The 19,281-nt window shown below is 35.2% G+C and overlaps 1 protein-coding gene across 1 annotated transcript in view; it reads left to right on the top strand.

Annotated features, from left to right (window-relative positions):
* CNTN5 (contactin 5) overlaps positions 1–19,281 on the top strand; it is a 533,631-nt gene that overhangs the window by 444,122 nt on the left and 70,228 nt on the right. The window contains exon 16 of the mRNA XM_007471947.1: positions 16,603–16,752. Within this exon, the coding sequence (XP_007472009.1) occupies positions 16,603–16,752 (150 nt within the window). The remainder of the gene's footprint in view (positions 1–16,602; positions 16,753–19,281) is intronic.

Here is a 19,281-nt window from a genome sequence, read left to right as displayed (position 1 = left end):
AGGGAAAGAAGTCCTTCTGGATGCAAATCATCTCCACTGGGCAGCAGGTCTTTTGTTTTCATAGTTACTATCTCACCTAAATCAATTTCAGTAGAGATATGCTCTAATGCAGAAACATATGATAGAAAAAAAAATTTAGTTCTGCAGTTTGAACTCTCTGATGAAGTTAATGCAACACATAAGCTAGCATTTAAAAAGCTCTTAAAATTCCGTTATATGCCAACATGAATACAAAGAATAATGAGTTCCTCATTTTTGACAAATGAAGTAATGAATCGCACATGGACCTTCTAGCCGAGGACATCTGGAATTAACTTATCAATGCCACCCACCCAAAAATAAGACTTAAAACAGGTGATGTGAATGGGACTGTTTATTCATTTTGAAAGTATGAAAACAGTCATAAGAAATAGATGATTTCACTTGCAAAACCCCTTTTCTGTTCAAACTACTTGTTTTTGATTTGAACACTTGACTTTCCTCTTTGTATTACTGAGCAGTATTAGCTGACCTAGTTTTTTTGACTATGTCTGATTAAGAATACCAAATCACCTATAATCAAAGATTCGATTGGCCTTTATTTATTTAATTCAAATATGTTTCTTAACTATTCTTCATTCAGTAGATATGTCTCCTCTTTGTGGATAGTTTCCACTGACTGGTTGTTAAATTTATCAACTAAATAGGTTTATTGTTTTAATATAATTTAATTTAATTTAATTTAATTTAATTTTTGGATACAATTTTTTAACAGGAAAAGCATTTTAACAAGTTTTTCTCCTGGAATCAACATGCAGTCCTCCACTAAAGTTGCTGTGTGTTCTCTCTGAAGCAGAATATTTTCTTTGAAACCAACTTGTTTCCAGAGTTCCAGAAAGACTAATTTTATAGAAAGATACATGCAAGTCTTTAAAAATGCATCCTTTGATATAAATTCTCCATTATCTTTAATCTCCACAATATTGCATTTGAAATAAAAATCCTAATTTTGTAAAAATATTTCTATTCTAGTTCATATTGTATGTTATTTCATCTCAAATATTAATACCTTCAACTCTTTTTTCTTTGCAATTTTTTAATAGTCCTTACAAGTAGCAATGAATTCAGAATTCTAAACTTTCTTTTATCATTTTCAAAGAGAAATTAGAATTGAAGATTAGAGGAGAGGATATGGAATAAGGGTGGGAGTCTTTAGTTTTGTTAACATCTTTACTGGAGTATAATTGCTTTACAGTGGTGTATTAGATTATGCTTCATAACAAATTGAATCAGCTATACATATACATATATCACCATATCTCCTCCATCTTGAGTCTCCCTCCCACCCTCCCTATCCCACCTCTCTAGGTGGTCACAAAGCACTGAGCTGATCTCCCTGTGATATGCGGATGCTCCCCACTACCTATCTATTTTACATTTGGTAGTGTATATATGTCAATGTCACATTCTCACTTTGTCCCATCTTATACTTCCCATACCCTGTGTCCTCAAGTCCATTCTCAATGTCGGCATTTTCATTCCTGTCCTGCCCTTACGTTCTTCAGAACTTTTTATTTTTTAGATTCCATATATATGTGTTACCATACAGTATTTGTTTTTCACTTTCTGAATTACTTCACTCTGCATGACAGTCTCTAGGTCCGTCCACCTACTACAGAAAATAAGTTTGTTACTTTTTATGGCTGAGTAATATTCCATTTATATATGTGCCATGTCTTCTTTATCCATTCATCAGTTGATTGAGACTTAGGTTGTTTCCATGCCCTGGCTATTGTAAATAGAGCTGCAATGAACATTGTGGTACATGACTCTTTTTGAATTATGGTTTTCTCAGGGTATATGCCCAGTAGTGGGATTGCTGGGTCATATGGTAAGTCTATTTTTAGTTTTTTAAGGAACCTTCATACTGTTCTCCATAGTGGCTGTATCAATTTACATTCCCACGAACAGTGCAAGAGGGTCCTGTTTTCTCCACAACCTCTCCAGCATTTATTGTTTGTAAATTTTTTGTTGATGACCATTCTGAATGGTGTGAGGTGACACTTCATGGTAGTTTTGATTTGCATTTCTCTAATGAATAGTGATATTGAGCATCTTTTCATGTGTTTGTTGGCAATCTGTATATCTTCTTTGGAGAAATGTCTATTTAGGTCTTCAGCCCATTTGTGCTTTTCTAAAAATTTGTCCATTTCTTCCATGTGGTCCATTTTATTGGCATATAGTTGCTTGTAGTAATCTCTCATTATCCTTTGTATTTCTGCAATGTCAGTTGTTACTTCTCCTTTTTCATTTCTAATTCTATTGATTTGCCTTCTCCCGTTTTTTTTTTGTTTTTTGTTTTGTTTTGTTTTGTTTTGGACGATTCTGGATAATGGTTTATCAATTTTTTTTTTTATCTTCTCTAAGAACCAGCTTTTAGTTTTATTTGTTTTTGCTATTGTTTCCTTCATTTCTTTTTCATTTACTTCTGATCTGATCTTTATGATTTCTTTCCTTTTGCTAACTTTGGGGTTTTTTTGTTCCTCTCTCTATTTGCTTTAGGTGTAAAGTTAGGTTGTTTACTTGAGATGTTTCTTGTTTCTTGAGGTAGGACTCTATTGCTCTACACTTTCCTCTTAGAACTGCTTTTGTTGCATTCCATATTTTTTGAGTCATTGTGTTTTCATTGTCATTTGTTTCTAGGTTTTTTTTGATTTCTTCAGTGATCTCTTGGTTATTTAGTAGTGTATTATTTAGCCTCCTTGTGTTTGTATTTTTTACAGATTTTTTCCTGTAATTGACATCTAGTCTCATAAAGTGTGGTCAGAAATGATACTTGATATGATTTCAATTTTCTTATACTTGCCAAGCCTTGACTTGTGACCCAAGATATGATGTATCCTGGAGAATATTTCATGAGCACTTGGGAAGAATGCGTATTCTGTTGTTTTTGGATGGAATGTCCTATAAATATCAATTAAGTCCATCTTGTTTAATGTATCATTTAAAGCTTGTGTTTCCTTAATTATTTTCATTCTGGATGATCTTTCCACTGGTGAAAGTGGAATGATAAAGTCTCCTACTTTGTGTCCCGTACTATGATTTCCCATTTTATGGCTGTTAGCATTTGCCTTATGTATTCAGGTGCTGCTATGTTGGGTGCATAAATATTTACCATTCTTATATCTTCTTGGATTTATTTCTTGATCCTTATGTTGTGTCCCTCTTTGTCTTTTGTAATAGTCTTTATTTTTAAGTCTATTTTCTCTCATATGAAACTGCTACTCCAGCTTTTTTTGATTTCCTTTTACATGGAATGTCTTTTGTCATCCCCTCATTTTCAGTCAGTATGTGTCCCTAGGTCTGAAGTGGTTCTCTTGTATACAGAATTTATACTGGTCTTGTGTTTTTATCCATTCAGGCAGTCTGTACCTTTTGTTGGAGCATTTAATTAATTTACATTTAAGGTAGTTATTGATATGTATGTTCCTATTACCATTTACTTAATTGATTTGGGTTTGTTATTGTAGGTCTTTTCCTTTTGTTTTGTTTCCTGTCTAGAGAAGTTCCTTTAGCATTTGTTGTAAAACTGGTTTGGTGGTGATGAATTCTCTTAGCTTTTGCTTGTCTGCAAATATTTTAACTTTTCCCTCAAATCTAAATGAAATCCTTGCTGGGTAGAGTAATCTTGGCTGTAGGTTTTTTTCCCTTTCATCACGTTAAATATGCCCTGCCCCTCACTTCTGGCTTGCATAGTTTCTGCTGAAAGATTAGCTGTTAACCTTATGGGGATTCTGTTGTGTATTATTTGTTGTTTTTCCCTTGTTGCTTTTAATATTTTTTCTTTGAATTTAATTTTTGATAGTTTGTTTAATATGTGACTTGACAGTTTTCTCTTTGCATTTATCCTGTATGGGACTCTCTGTACTCCCTGGACTTGACTGACTATTTCCTTTCCCATACTAAGGAAGTTTTCAATGATAATCTCTTCAAATATGTTCTCAGTCTCTTTTTTTTTCCTCTTCTTCTTCTGGGACCCCTATAATTTGAATGTTGTTGCTTTTAATGTTGTCCCTGAGGTTTCTGAGAATGTCCTCAGTTGTTTTCATTCTTTTTTCTTTATTATACTCTGTGGTAGTAATTTCCAGTATTTTATCTTCCAGGTCACTTATCCATTCTTCTGCCTCAGTTATTCTGCTACTGATTCCTTCTAGAAAAATTTTAATTTCATTTTTTTTATTGTTGTTCATCATTGTTTGCTCTTTCATTCTTCTAGGTCCTTGTTAAACGTTTTTGTTTCCTCCATTCTATTTCCAAGATTTTGGATCATCTTTACTATCATTACTCTGAATTCTTTTCCAGGTAGATTGCCTATTTCCTCTTCATTTGTTTGGTCTGGTGGGTTTTTACCTTGCTCCTTCATCTGCTGTGTGTTTCTCTGTCTTCTCATTTTTCTTAACTTACTGTGTTTGAGGTCTACTTTTCACAGGAAGTAGCTTCGTATTTCCTGTTGTTTGTGGTGCCTGCCCCCAGTGACTAAGGTTGCTTCAGTGGGTTGTGTAGGCCTCCTGGTGGAGGGAACTGGTGCCTGTTTTCTGGTGCGTAGGGCTGGATCTTGTCTTTCTGGTGTGCAGGATGATTTCCAGTGGTGTGTTTTGGGGTGTCTGTGACCTTATTATGATTTTGGGCAGTCTCTCTGCTAATGGGTGGGGTTGTGTTCCTGTCTTGTTAATTGTTTGGCATAGACTGTCCAACACTGTAGCTTGCTGGTCGTTGATGGACCTGAGTCTTAGCGCTGTGATGGAGATCTCTGGGAGAGCTTTCGTCATTTGATATCACATGGAGCCAGGAGGTCTCTGGTGGGCCAATATTCTGAACTTGGCTGTCCCTCATCAGAGGCACAGGCCTGACACCCAGCTGGAGCACCAAGACTGTCAGCCACATGGTTTCAAAGGAAAGGGAGATTAAAATAAAAAATAAATAAATAAATAAAATAAAGTTATTAAAATAATTTTTTAATTATTAAAAATTAAAAAGTAATTTAAAAAGAATGAAAGAAGAGAGCAACCAAACCAAAAAAACTATTCCACCAGTGATAACAAGTGCTTAAAAACCATACTTAACAAAAAATAAAAAGGACAGAGAGAACCCTATGAAAAATTGTAAAACATAGCTATACATACACAATCACACAAAGAAGCATACACATACACACTTGCAAAAATAGAAAAAATATATATATCTCAAGTCTGCAATTGCTCTTAAATTTCACCTCCTCAATTTTGGGATGATTCGTTATCTATTCAGGTATTCCAGAGTAACGGGGTACATCACGTTGATTGTGGAGTCTTAATCCACTGCTCCTGAGGCTTTTGGGAAGTCTGAGGTTTTCTGCCAGCATTCAGTAGGTGTTCTGTAGGAGTTGTTCCACATGTAGATGTATTTCTCTTGTATTTGTGGGAAGGAAGGTGATCTCCACATCTTACTCCTCTGCCATCTTGAATGTCTCCCCCTAGGTAGGAGTCTTTAAAATCTATAGTTATGGCTAGGAGAATATAAATATATGTAGCTTTGGGAGGAAGGATAGTTATAAATTTTATATTAATTTTGTTTTTTAGCATTGCATCAGAAATAATTACATCAAGATTAAAACAGAAATTAACTGTTGGTCACACCTGGCAATTTAAACTCCCCTATCATTCATTCAACAATAATGTAACAAGCAACCTTCAGACAGTGATCTAGGCACTTAGGATGTATGAGGGAACAAAACAAAACAAAACATTCATGCTCTTGTGGAGACAGTATTCACATGGGTGAGGACAAACAATAAACAGAGAACATAATAAACATGTAAGTTAAATAGTATCTTGGAAGTTAATGAATGAAACAAATAAAGAAATATTATATTGTAAGGAAGATCAGAAGTACTGTGGAAGAGGTAGTATATTAGTCTGCTTGGGCTGTCATAACCAAATGTCATCACTTAGGTGGCTAAAACAACAAAATATTATTTTATAACAGTTCTGGTGACTGAGCATGTAGGTGTCAGCCAGTTCCTTTTGATTTTTGCTGAGAATGCTCCCCCTGGCTTGCAGATAGTAGCTCTCTCACTGCGTACTCACATAGCAGACAGACAGGAAGCAAGTTTTCAAGTGTCTCTTCTTATAAAGACACTATTCTTATCAAATCATTGTCCCACCCTTATGATTTCATTTAACCTTAATTACTTCCTATTTTCAACATAGCTTAATATATTAAAGATAACACAGAATCAATTCCCCAATGTCTCTTCATTTCTCTCAGGATGAAAGCCCAAATCCTATATGACTTGGTTCTTCCAATTCCTCTACAAACTCATTTTCTACCATTCTCACTCTGCTTCTGACTCACTGGTCTTCTAATGTCCTGCCTATAATGCATCTAATACCTTTGTACTAGTTACTCCTTTTACATGGGATGCTTTCCTCCAAATATTGGCATAGCTAAATCCAAACTTCATTCAAAAGTTCACTCAAATGCACCTTCCTAATGAGGCTCATAATGACCACTCTGCTTAAAATTTCAAGAGATGTGTGGTGAAGATAGCTGAGTAGAAAGATCCTTAACTCACCACTTCCCATGGGCACACCAAAACTACAGCTATTTACAGAGTGACTACCTATGAGAATGACCCTAAGCCTAGGAGAAAATATTATTCTGCAACTGAAGATATAAAGAAGAAACCATAAAAGAGATGGGGAGGAGGGACAGAGACACTGTGTAGTTGAGATCCACACCACCACGTATGTGACCCACAAATGGGAGGATAATCACAGACTCAGAGTTTCTTCCCAAGGAGCAAGGATTCTAAGCCCTACTCAGGCTCCCCACCCTGGACATCCTGCACCAGGAAGAAGAGTCTCTAGAACTTCTGTCTTTGAAGGCTAGTGGGGCTTGCATTCAGGAGAATTGGAGGGCTGAAAGAAATAGGGACTCCACTCGTAAAAGGCATGCACAATATGTCACACATTTCAAGTCCCAGTGTAGAGGCCATAATTTTAAAGGCATCTGGGTCAGTCCACCTGCTGATCTTGGAGAGCCTCCTAGAAAATCAGGAGGCAATGGAGCTCCGCTTGGGGATAGAGACATTGGTGACAGCCATTTGGAGGAGCTCATTCTACCACAAGCACACTGATGCTGTCAAGTGCCATTTTGGAGTCCTCTTTCTAACCTATTATTGCTGAGGGCCTACCTGCCCATCAGCAGGCTGACACCAGCTCAGGGCCCACCCAGGCTGAGCAGCCAACCATTTCAAAACTTGGCCCTGCCCTTAGCAGGCCAGCAGCCATGAGGCAGTACCTGAGAGTCAAACAGAATAGAGGCCAGTCTAGCCCACCAGAGCACCCACATTAGTCAGCCTCACTACAACAGATGGGTCCATGCAACACAAATAGGGGAGACCCCTAGAGCATATAGCTCCAGTGACTAGAAGGGAGTGTGCTGTTGGACATCTATTAGATGTCTCCTACATGAGGCTACCTCTCAATGATGGTGAAGTGTAACTGACTTATCCAACACATAGAAATAAGCAAAGAATTAGGCAAGATGAGGAGACAGAGGAATATGATAAAAAGGAAAAAGAAAAAACCTCATAAAACCTCAGAAAAAGAACTAAACAAAGTGGAGATAAGCAATCTCCCTGGTAAGAAATTCAAGATAATGTTCATAAAGATGCTCACTACACTCAGGAGAACATAGATGAATGTGGTGATAATTTTAACCAAGAGTTAGAAAATATAAAGAGGATCCAAACAGAGCTGAAAAATACAATAACTGAAATAAATACATTAGAAGAAATCAATACTATATTACATAATACAGAGGAACAGATCAAACTGAAGACACAGTAGTGAAAATCACCCAAGTTGAAAAAAGAAGAAAAAAAATTTTTTTTAAAAATAGGACATGGGGGCTTCTCTGGTGGTGCAGTGGTTGAGAGTCCGCCTGCCGATGCAGGGGACACAGGTTCGTGCCCCAGTCCAGGAAGATCCCACATGCCATGGAGTGGCTGGGCCCATAAGCAATGGTCACTGAGCCTGCGTGTCCAGAGCCTGTGCTCCACAATGGAAGAGGCCACAACAGTGAGAAGCCTGCATACTGCAAAAAGAAAAAAAAAAGAAAGAAAGACTAAGAGACCACTGGGATAACATCTAATGTAGTAGCATTCATGTTATCGAGGTCCCAGAAGAAGAAGGGTCAGAGAAATCATTTGAAGAAATAATAGTTGAAAACTTCCCTAACCTCATAATGGAAACAAACATCAGATTCCTGGAAGCACACAGTGTCCCAAACAAGATCAGCCCACACCAAGACATACCATAATTAAATGTCAACATCAAAGATAAGAGGATATTTTTAAAATCAGCAAGAGAAAAACAAGTTACAAGAGAACTTCCATAGGAAAAATCAGCTGAATTTTTAGCATAAACATTGCAGGCCAGAAGGAAGTGGCATGACATATTCAAAGTGATGAAAGGAAAAAAACCTACAAACAAGAATACTCTACCCAGAAAAGCTATCACTCAGATGTGAAGAGATTTACAGACAAGCAAAGGCAAATAAACATACAATAAAGTGAAACATACAATAAAAGTGATAGATCAACCATTTATAAAGCTAGTAGGAAGGTTAAAGACCATAGTAGTAAAATCATCTATATCCACAACAAGTTGTTAAGGGATACACAAAGCAAAGTGTGTAAAATGATGTGAAAAACATTAAACTTTGGGGGGGAGTAAAAACACAGCCTTATTAGAATGCATTCAAATTTAAAAGATCATCAACTTAAATAATTATATATATATATATATATATATATATACAGTTATATAGTTATATATGGACCTCATGGTAACCACAAACCAAAAATTTACAAGAGATATGAGATACACACAAAAGAGGGACAGGAATTCAAACATAAAACTAAAGATAGTCATCAAACCACAAGGGAAGAGAGCAAAAGGAGAAGTGAACAAAAATGAACTGTGGAAACTACCATAAAGCAGTTAACAAAATAGCAATAAGTACATAGTTATCAATAATTACTTTAAATTTAAATAGACTAAATGCTCCAATCAAAAGAAATACAGTGGCTGAAAGGATGAAAAAACAAGAGCCATATATGCAATGACAAGAGACTCACATCAGCTTTAAGGAAACAAATTGGAAGTGAGGGGTTGGAAAAAGATATACCATGCAAATTGAAACAAAGAGAAAGCTGTAGTAGCAATACTTATATTAGACAATATAGACTTTAAAACAAAAACTGTAACGAGACAAAGAAAGATATTACATAATGCTAAAGAGATCAATCCAAAAAGAAAATATAGCAATTGTAAATATATATGCACCCAACATAGGAACACATATACATAAAGCATATATTAACAAACATAAAGAAAAAATTGACAGTAACACAATAATAGTGGAGAATTTAAGATCTTGCTTACCTCAATGAACAGATCATCCAGGCAGAAAAATCAATAAGGAAACACTGACCTTAAATGACACATTAGACCAGATAGACTAACAGATATCTATAGACCATTCCATCCAAAAACAGCAGAATACACATTCTTCTCAAGTGCACATGAAATATTCTCCAGGATAGACCACATACTAGACCACAAAACAAGTCTCAGTAAATTCAAGAAGAATGAAATCATACTGAGCACTTTCCCAAATACAATGATTTAAGACTAGAAATCAACTACAAGGGAAAAAAAACTACAAAAAACACAAACACATGGAGGCTAAACAATATACTACTAAACAACCAATGGTGGGGGATTTCTCTGGTGGTCCAGTGGTTAAAACTCTGTGCTTCCACAGCAGAGTGTATGGGTTCAATCCCTGGTTGGGGAACTAAGATCCCGCAGACTGCACAGCCAAAATAAATAAGTAAATAAAATAAATTTTAAAAAATAAAGAAAGCATTGTTCTGATAAGGTATATTATTTGGAAAAAAGAATAATAACTAACATTAAGAAATGAAAGACTCCTTATAAAAAAAAATCAATTGGTCACTGAAGAAATCAAAGAGGAAATCAAAAAATTCCTGGTGATATATGAAAATTAAAACAACATCCTAAAATCTATGGGATGCTGCAAAAGCAGTTCTAAAGTTTTAGAAATACAAGTCTACCTCAGGAAACCAGAAAAATCTCAAGGAAACAACCTAACCCTACCCCTAAAGGAACTAGTAAAGGAACAAATAAAACCCAAAGTTAGTGGAAGATATGAAATAATAAATTTCAGAGCAAAAGTAAGTGAAATAGAGACTAAATAAAACAATAGGAAACAAAAATCAATAAAACTAGGAGCTGTTTCTTTGAAAGTATAAACAAAATTGATAAACCTTTAGTCAGACTTATCAAGAAAAAGAGAGCCCATATCAATAAAATCAAGAATGAAAGAGAAGTTACAACCATTACATAAATAATAATAATAGTAATCTCTTATAAAGGATCATAAGAGATTACTATGAAAAATTATTTGCCAATAAATTGACAACCTAGAAGAAATAGATAAATTTTTAGAAACTTATAATCTCCCAAGACTGAATCAGAAAGAAATGGAAAATAAAACAGATCAGTAACTAGTATTGAAAATGAATCAGTAATAAAAGAAATAAAAGCCAACAAAAAGAAGTACAGGACAAGATGACTTCAAAGGGTATTTCTACTAAACATTTAAAGAAGAGTTAGTACCTATTCTTCTCAAACTATCCAAAAAATTGAAGAGGAAGGAACATTTCTAAACTCTTTCTATGAGGCCAGCATCACCCTGATAACAAAACTAGATAAAGACAACACAAAAAATAAAAATATATGCCAATATCACTGATGAACATGGATTCAAAAATCCTCAACAAAATGTTAACAAACTGAATTCAACAATGGATAAAAAAGATCATACAGCAAGGTTAAGTGGGATTTATACCAGGGATGCAAAGATGATTCAATATTCCTAAATCAATCGGTGTGATATACCACATTAAATAATTGAAGAATAAAAATCATATATATATATCAAAGTAGATACAGAAAAGCTTTTGAAAAACATCAACATCCATTTATGATAAAAATTCTCAACAAAGTGGGTATAGAGGAAATATGCTTCAACATAGTAAAGGTCATAAATGACAAGTCCATAACTAACATCATATTGAATGGTGAAAAGCTGAAAGCATTTCCTCTAAGATCAGGAACAAAACAAGTATGCCCACTTTTACTACCTTTATGGAAGTCCTAGCCATAACAATCATAAATAGAAAACATAAATAGAAGGAATCCAAATTGGAAAGGAGAAGTAAAACTCACTGTTTTCAGATGAAATAATACTATACATAGAAAATGATATAATGAAACAATTAATATTGTTAAAATGACCAAACCACCTAAGGCAATCTAAAGATTCAGTGCAATTTCTATCAAAATACCAATGGCAATTTTCACAGAACTAGAACAAATAATTCTAAAATTTGTATGGAAACACAAAACACCCCAAATAGCCAAAACAATCAAGAAAGAAACAAAAAGCTGGAGGTATCATTCTCCCTCATTTCAAACTGCACTACAAAGCTACAGTAATCAAAATAGTATGGGAAATGAGAGCCCAGAAATAAACCCACACACATATGGTCAATTAATCTATGTCAAAGGATGCAAGAATATAAAATGGGGAGAAGACAGACTTTTCAGTAAATAATGTTGGGAAAACTGGATAGCTACATGCAAAAGAATCAAATTGGACTACCTTCTCACACCATATACAAAAATAAACTCAAAATGGATTAAAGACTTAAATATAAGACCTGAAACCATAAAATTCCTAGAAGAAAACATAGTACACTGTTCGACATCAGTCTTAATATTTATTTTGGATCTGTCTCCTCAGATGAGGGCACTAAAAACAAAAATCAACAAATGGGACTACATCAAACTAAAAAAATTTAGCATAACAAAGGAAACTATCAACAAAACAAAAAGGTAGACTACTGAAATATTTGAAGATATTTGCAAATCATACATCTAATAAGGGGTTAATATCCAAAATATACAAAGAACTCATACAACTCAACATCAAATAAAAAAATTAAACAACCTGAGTAAAAAATTGGCAGAGGACCTAAATAGACATTTTTCCAAAGAAAACATAGAGATGGCCAACAGACACATGAAAAGGCATTCAACATCACTAAGCATCAGAGAAATGCAAGTCAAAACTACAATGAGATATTACCTCACACCTGTGAAAATGGTTCTTAGCAAAAAAGCAACAAATAACAAACGTTGGTGAGCATATGGAGAAAAGGAAACTCCTGTGCACTCTTAGTAGGAATGTAAGTTGGTATATCCACTATGGAAAACAGTAATAGCTTCCTCAAAAAAAATTAAAAATAGGATTACTAAAATCTGGTGCTTGCTGTTGTATTGCCAGATGCAAAAATGCAGCAGAACACTGATGCTCCCTCCACAAGCTCTTGTCGTCGACCAAGCTCTTGATTTTTAAAATCTGGACTTAGCCAAGTATATTTGGCCACGTTAAAAATAGTATCTTTGTTATTAAAAATTTGATTGCATAATTTTAAAAATTAGAATTACTATAAAATCCAGCAATCCCACTTCAGGGTATTTATCTAAATAAAACAAAAACACTAGTTCAAAAAGATGTATGCACTCCAATGTTCATTGCAGCATTATTTATAATAGCCAGGATATGGAAGCCACCTACGTGTCCATTGGTAGATGGATAAAGAATATGTGGTAAATATATAAACAACGGAATATTACTCAGCTATAATAATAATGAAATCTTGCCATTTGACATAATGTGTATTGATTTAGAGGGTCTTATGCTAATGAAATATCAGAGAAAAACAAATACCACATGATCTCATATATGAAATTCAAAAAACAAAAAAAGAAAGAAAACAAAATGAAAACAGACTCTTAGATACAGAGAACAGACAGATATTGCCAGAAAGTTGGCATTGGGGGATGTGAAATAGGTGAAGATTAAGAGGTACAAACCTCTAGCTATAAATAAATAAGTTACAGGCATGTAATATACAGCCTAAGAATATGGTCAGTAATATTGTAATATATTTGTTTGGGGACAGATGGTTACTAGACATAATGTGGCAATCATTTCATAATGTATGCAAATGTCAAATCATTATGTAGTGCACATGAAAGTAACATAGATTGTGCATCAAGTGAATTTCCAAAAATTAAAATAAATTAAAAAAAATTTTTTAAATTACAACCTGCCTGCTATGGACTGACTTGTGTCTCCCCAAAATTAATATGTTGAAATCCTAACCACTGTATGACTGTATTTGGGGGAGACGCCTTTAAAGAGATCAGACAGCAATTAGATATAAAAGGCTGGAGTTTAAGAGTGAGGTTTAGAATAAAGATATAAATTAGGAAATTATTGGCATATAAATTTCATTTAATACCATAAGACTGCATGCCATCTCCAAGGATATAAGCATAAAATAAAGAAGAAAGGAGTATGAAAACTAAGCCCTCAAGTATCGAATAGAAAGAAGTTGTGGAAAAGAGGAGCCATCCAAAGGGGAAGCAACCATTTGTTAAAAAAAAAAAAAAAAAAAAGAATGTGATATCCTGACAGAAAAAAGAGTAAAACCTATCAAGGAAGAGAAAGTAATCAACTGGGTCAAATGCTGCTGACTTGGAAAGTATGATGAGGAATGAGAATTGGTCATTGATTTAAGCAACATAGAAGTCATTTGTGATCTTGACACTAGAAGTTTTAGTAAAATAGTAAGGACTAAAGTCTCACAAGAATTGGTTTAAGAGAAAATGGAGAAAAGTTAATGTAGACAACTCTTTTAAGAAGTTTTGCTGCGGGCTTCCCTGGTGGCGCAGTAGTTGAGAGTCCGCCTGCCAATGCAGGGGACATGGGTTCGTATCCCAGTCTGGGAAGATCCCACATGCCGCGGAGTGGCTGGGCCCGTGAGCATGGCCGCTGAGCCTGCGCGTCTGGAGCCTGTGCTCCACAACAAGAGAGGCCGCGATAGTGAGAGGCCCGCGCCCCGCGATGAAGCGTGGCGCCCGCTTGCCACAACTAGAGAAAGCCCTCACACAGAAACGAAGACCCAACACAGCAAAAATAAATAAATTAATTAATAAACTCCTACCCCCAACACCTTAAAAAAAATTAAAAAAAAAAAAAAAGAAGTTTTGCTGCAAAGGGAAGTGGAGAAATCAAAACACTTTGATGTCAGAGATGTCATAATTTGCTTATGAGTTGGAGTAGTGCAGGGGAAAAAGAAAGAAATCCAGGATGACTCCCAAATTTTGGATACAGAAATTGTCATTCACTGAGTAAGGAATACTGCAGAAGTAGGTGGGGGAAATTAAGGTTAAGAATCCCATCTAAATAGAAATGTTTAATAGGTCATAGGACATGTGAATTTGGAGTCTAGGGAGGAAGTTCATGGCTGAAAATATTGGCATCATCAGCATACAGAAGGTATTTAAAACCATGAGACTAGATAAGATCACCATGGAGTTAAAAAAAATGGGAGTTAGTAGAACTGTGGTGCACCTGGAAGAAGAAAAGAAATTAGCAACGGAGACTGATAAGGCATAATCAGAAAGGAGAAAAACAGAAGTTTTGAAAGTATTTCAAGGAGCAGAGCATGATCAACTGTGTCATAGCATGATGTTAGAACAAACAATCTAAGGAACAGAGACCCAACCATATGGTTTTAGCAATAGAGACCATCGGTGATCTTTACAGGAGCAGTTAGAGTAGAATACTGGAGGTAAGAGCTTGATTGGAGTGGGTTCAAGAGTGAATAGAAAGAGAATAATTGGAGATAACAAATAAGGCACAAATAACTCTCGAGAAGTTTTGCTATAAAAGAAACATAGAGACTGGGTGAAGGCTGGAAGGAGAGAAAATTTTGAGACAATTTTGTTTTGATTTGTTTTTAAGTGGGAAAAATACCTGCATGCTTGCTTTAGAGACATTTGTGGGGGAGGTGGGGAGGAGAGAGACACAACTGAGATGGATTGACCTCTTCTTTACAATATCTTAAGAGGGCCACCCCTTGAGAGGCATAAAGTTGCCTTAGAGTGGATTCATGTTTCTACTGTAGTTAAAAGTTGGAAGAATGTTCAGAAAGAAGAATGAGTATATGGCAATTTTACTAATGATGGATTATCAATTCCAAAGGCCCTAATAAAAGGATTTTAAACAGTAAGGAAGGATGACAACTGAGACAGAAAGAGGAAATGTACAGACTTCTACGGGGATTAGAATAAAACAGATGAGGCACGACCTATCTGTCTGGAGTTGCTTGAAATGACTGACATAAATAGAAGTCAATGAAACAATAAGTCCTGAGGGACCCAAGGCAAGTATTGGTGAAGCAGTGTATGTTGGGGTCTAGGGAGAGCCGAGTGTCTTGGTATCTCTTCTTCCCACCTTTATGTTTGGCATACACAGCTCAGTATTCTACCAAGCTATGGACTGAACAGTGGCCTTTATCCCCTACCTCTTAGAATCCAAGCATGTTGCTCATTTGCCAGTGCAGCAAAAGGGGACAGACTTTTTCCATGTCTTCATTTCACTGCTTTAAAAAGTCAGCTCTGTAGGGCTGTGAGATTGGTCAGGCAGCCCACACTGCCTATACGCTGATCATTCACCTTTCAGGGAGCTAATTATTTGGTAACATTCTACTGTTACATTTCAAAAGAGATTTTTATGGGAAATCCAAGATGCATTTAATTACACCTTGTCACAGTAAATGTCCATCAAGTCATCAGATCAAGACCTCCCCCCTGCCACTGCCCTGCCATGCTTAAACAGAAATCCAGGGCTGATATAAACCCAGAGAATGATTGCACTTCATAAGGGAGGTTTTCTACTTTCCCCCTTTTCACCTCTATAACAAATGTTCTTCCAGAAATATTTCCTACACAGCAGAGATGAGTGAACAAGAAAAGCAGTCAAATAGAGCATAAATGCTATGTAAAAAGTACTTTACTATGTGGTAATTATACTGACACACAATTTTATGTTTTAATAAAATCTAAATGTAGTGCAAAAATCACTCCAAGGAGAGTTCAGAGCTTCCACTTTGAAACCACAAACTGGAGTTTTTAAATTAGAGAAATATATTCTTACTCTGCTGCTTGGAACTGCCAAGTGGCTAAGCATGTTTGCCAGAACTGTGAGAAGAAAACTGCTCAAGAAATTTCTCTAGAAATATGAGAACTATTTGCTTAAATTAGAGCACTAGTTGGTGTCTTATCTGGGGCTGAGAGGTTGACAAAATGATCGTGGCAAGTTATGTTATGTCAATCTATGTGTAAATATGAGATGAAAGAATTCTAACTACAACAAACTGACATGTGCAAGTGCTTATTTCTGAAGATTGATTTTCATTTTACTAATGAGACGGGAGGTGACACATGACCATGTGTTATAAGGATGTACGCAGCAGCCTGCCAATTATGTCAGTGCCTGTGATATCTTTGATCGCCATCTATAAGCATTTCCAGTTCACTTAATGGCATGAGATCTCCTTCCTCTCCACAGTCCCAGAAATCATAACAGGGGACATGGAATCAGCCATGGCAGTGGACCTGAACCCCTGGGTGGAATATGAATTCAGAGTGGTGGCCACCAATCCAATTGGGACTGGAGATCCAAGCACCCCATCTCGAATGATCCGCACAAATGAAGCAGGTAAGAATATTGGAGAGTCAGCATTCTATTTGGTATGTCCCTAATCACTTATAAAGCAAGTTGAATTAACCATTAATGCTTGCTTTAGTATAATTTTTCCTGATTCATTTACCTAAACATCATAAAATCTTTTCCTTCAAAATAATTCTTTCATTTTATCTGTTTTCAGAGCATTCTTTCCTTGTTTCTACAAGTACAGGTCTAGGTGCTTCAATTTCCTCCCAACACTTGCCTGCATCAAGTTACTATGAAACTGAAGCAGTTAGTTTCTTCTTCTAATTATATACTCATTCAGTACAGCAGACCTATACAATTCAGAATAGATTAGCTCACCCTCTTTTTCACCAGTGATAACAGTTACCTCTAATTATAGGGTACTTCCTTAAACTCTTTATGTTGCCCTTTACCATCTGAGCTGGTATAAATTACACTTGGTAAAGACAAACATAGTCTTAACTTGACCTACTGCTATTTTGATGTCTGTGTAAAATAACCGCTTCCTAACTTAGAAAAAAACCCAGTATTCTTCTGGCCTTTTAGAATGACGTATCTCTGATAGAATCTTTCTAAAGACTACACAAGGAAAATTAACAGCTTTATTTAAAAACAAATGTTAAGATATCTTGTCCATCATCTGGAAGAAGCAGAATAAAGAAAAATTGTTAGTAGAGTTTTGATTACTTTGGACAAAGTCTTATTGAGGTTTATCTGTATGTCCCTATAAAATTGTATATAAAAAGTATTTAGTAAGGCACTAGCTTAGGCAAACACAAATATCAATAATGTTGATAAGAATGATTAAAACAACAGAGAAATGAAGAGGGGTTAGATTACAGATACGAGGAGGAGAAAAACAAATTAATGTCTTTACACTCAATGATAACATGAATCTCAATAATCATTACAATGTAAGTACACTAAGGATGAGAATTTTGTCTTATTTGTTCACTGTTTTATCTTCAATACCTAGAACAATGTCTGGCACTGGTACTCCATATGTCTTTGTTGAAAGATTAAAAAGGAATATTCCTTTTCTTTCCTTTATATGCTGCTATCCACATCAAGACCCAGGTCACAGACACATGTACATAGAAGGTTAAGAATGAACTGTGTATTGTACATTTTGTATCATAGTTATAGAATTGGACCAAAAATGTGATTTGTGACTTCTTAGAAATTGAACAAAGCTTATAATAATTAAAATAAATTATCAAAAGAGTTGGTTCTTTCTCTAAAACACACTCAGTCTGGTTCTTAAAAAGAGAAAGAAAGAAAAGATTAGAATCCCAAATGATCAATTATTGCATAAAGTGTGAATAATCATTAAAAAGATGTTCAAATTCTTTTCATATAAAAATTAAGCAACCAAGAAAAGAAAAACTAGTCTAAATATGTTGGAAAAGATTCATTCACAGAAAAATCCAACTTATCTGCTTTTGTGATTTTCCTATCACAAGTTGTTTTTTTCCTGCTACTTTTTCAATAGTGTGAATTTTTAATTGAACATTAATTGCTAGGTTGGATTTCCATGCATTCATGAAATCAGCCATGCTTTCATTGTGTACAGGTGTTCATTAATTAAGAGCATAACAGGTTAGTTGTTCCTCATTTTATGTACTCACTGTGCAGATATTGAAATGACTGCCAATATTAGTACTTAGGCTCACATATTTTCTAAAAAGCACTGCCTTAATTTGCATATTGTTAATTGTGTTTAAACAAAGGCAAAGATTACTGCCTAATTCAGATGTTCTCTATAAATATTCATTTCAAAATAAATAATCCGTTTGGGGTGAATAATCATTTTAGGCTTTCTGTAGTACAAATCTCTTTGTGCTATTAAAAATACTTTAACAACAACACTTTCACTTTTCAAGTTAAATCGTATTCAGATAATGCATTTTAAAAGATTTGTCCCTTGTCTATTTCTGAAGCTACTTCAATCATATAGTGCCTGTCTCTCCATTTTATCATGAGTTCTATACACATGACATACTCTAGTCCATTAAAATCTTATGGAAGAGAAGAGAAATAGCATGAAAAATACATGAAATACTCTTTTTTGAAAGTGAGTTGAGGAAGGTTGTACTGCATACTTTATGCTTCTTGTGCTTTGGTACCACACAGGGCTAAAGCTGCTAACGGTGTTGAACCAAGGGTTGAGTTTTGTGCCTGTTTTGTCAGGCAGCACAGATTAAAAGGGACACTAACATCCTGAGACATCCTCTCAAGTGATGCACTCTGTCTCTATTAAGTGCATGTCCTGTATTTTAAAAGATGATGCTGTTCTAATGGGCGAAGTAATCTTTGAAAACCAATGGAGCTGCCTGGAAGAGAAAAGGTCTCACACTCAGGATATTGAATCAAAAGTTTTATGTCCCTTTAAAATTCTCCTCTTTACTAGAATATTCTAAATCCCAAAACAGTTTTAGTAAAGCATTTTTACCTTAGATTGTTTCTTGCCCACACACCAAAAAAGGTTAATTTTTCTTTGCAATATACTGTAGGGTATATTTTGAATTTTATGGT

The sequence above is a fragment of the Lipotes vexillifer genome, unplaced genomic scaffold (genome assembly GCF_000442215.2).
Source record: "Lipotes vexillifer unplaced genomic scaffold, Lipotes_vexillifer_v1.1 scaffold1598, whole genome shotgun sequence".
NCBI classification, from domain to species: domain Eukaryota; kingdom Metazoa; phylum Chordata; class Mammalia; order Artiodactyla; family Lipotidae; genus Lipotes; species Lipotes vexillifer.
This window is presented reverse-complemented; position numbering and strand designations above follow the sequence as displayed.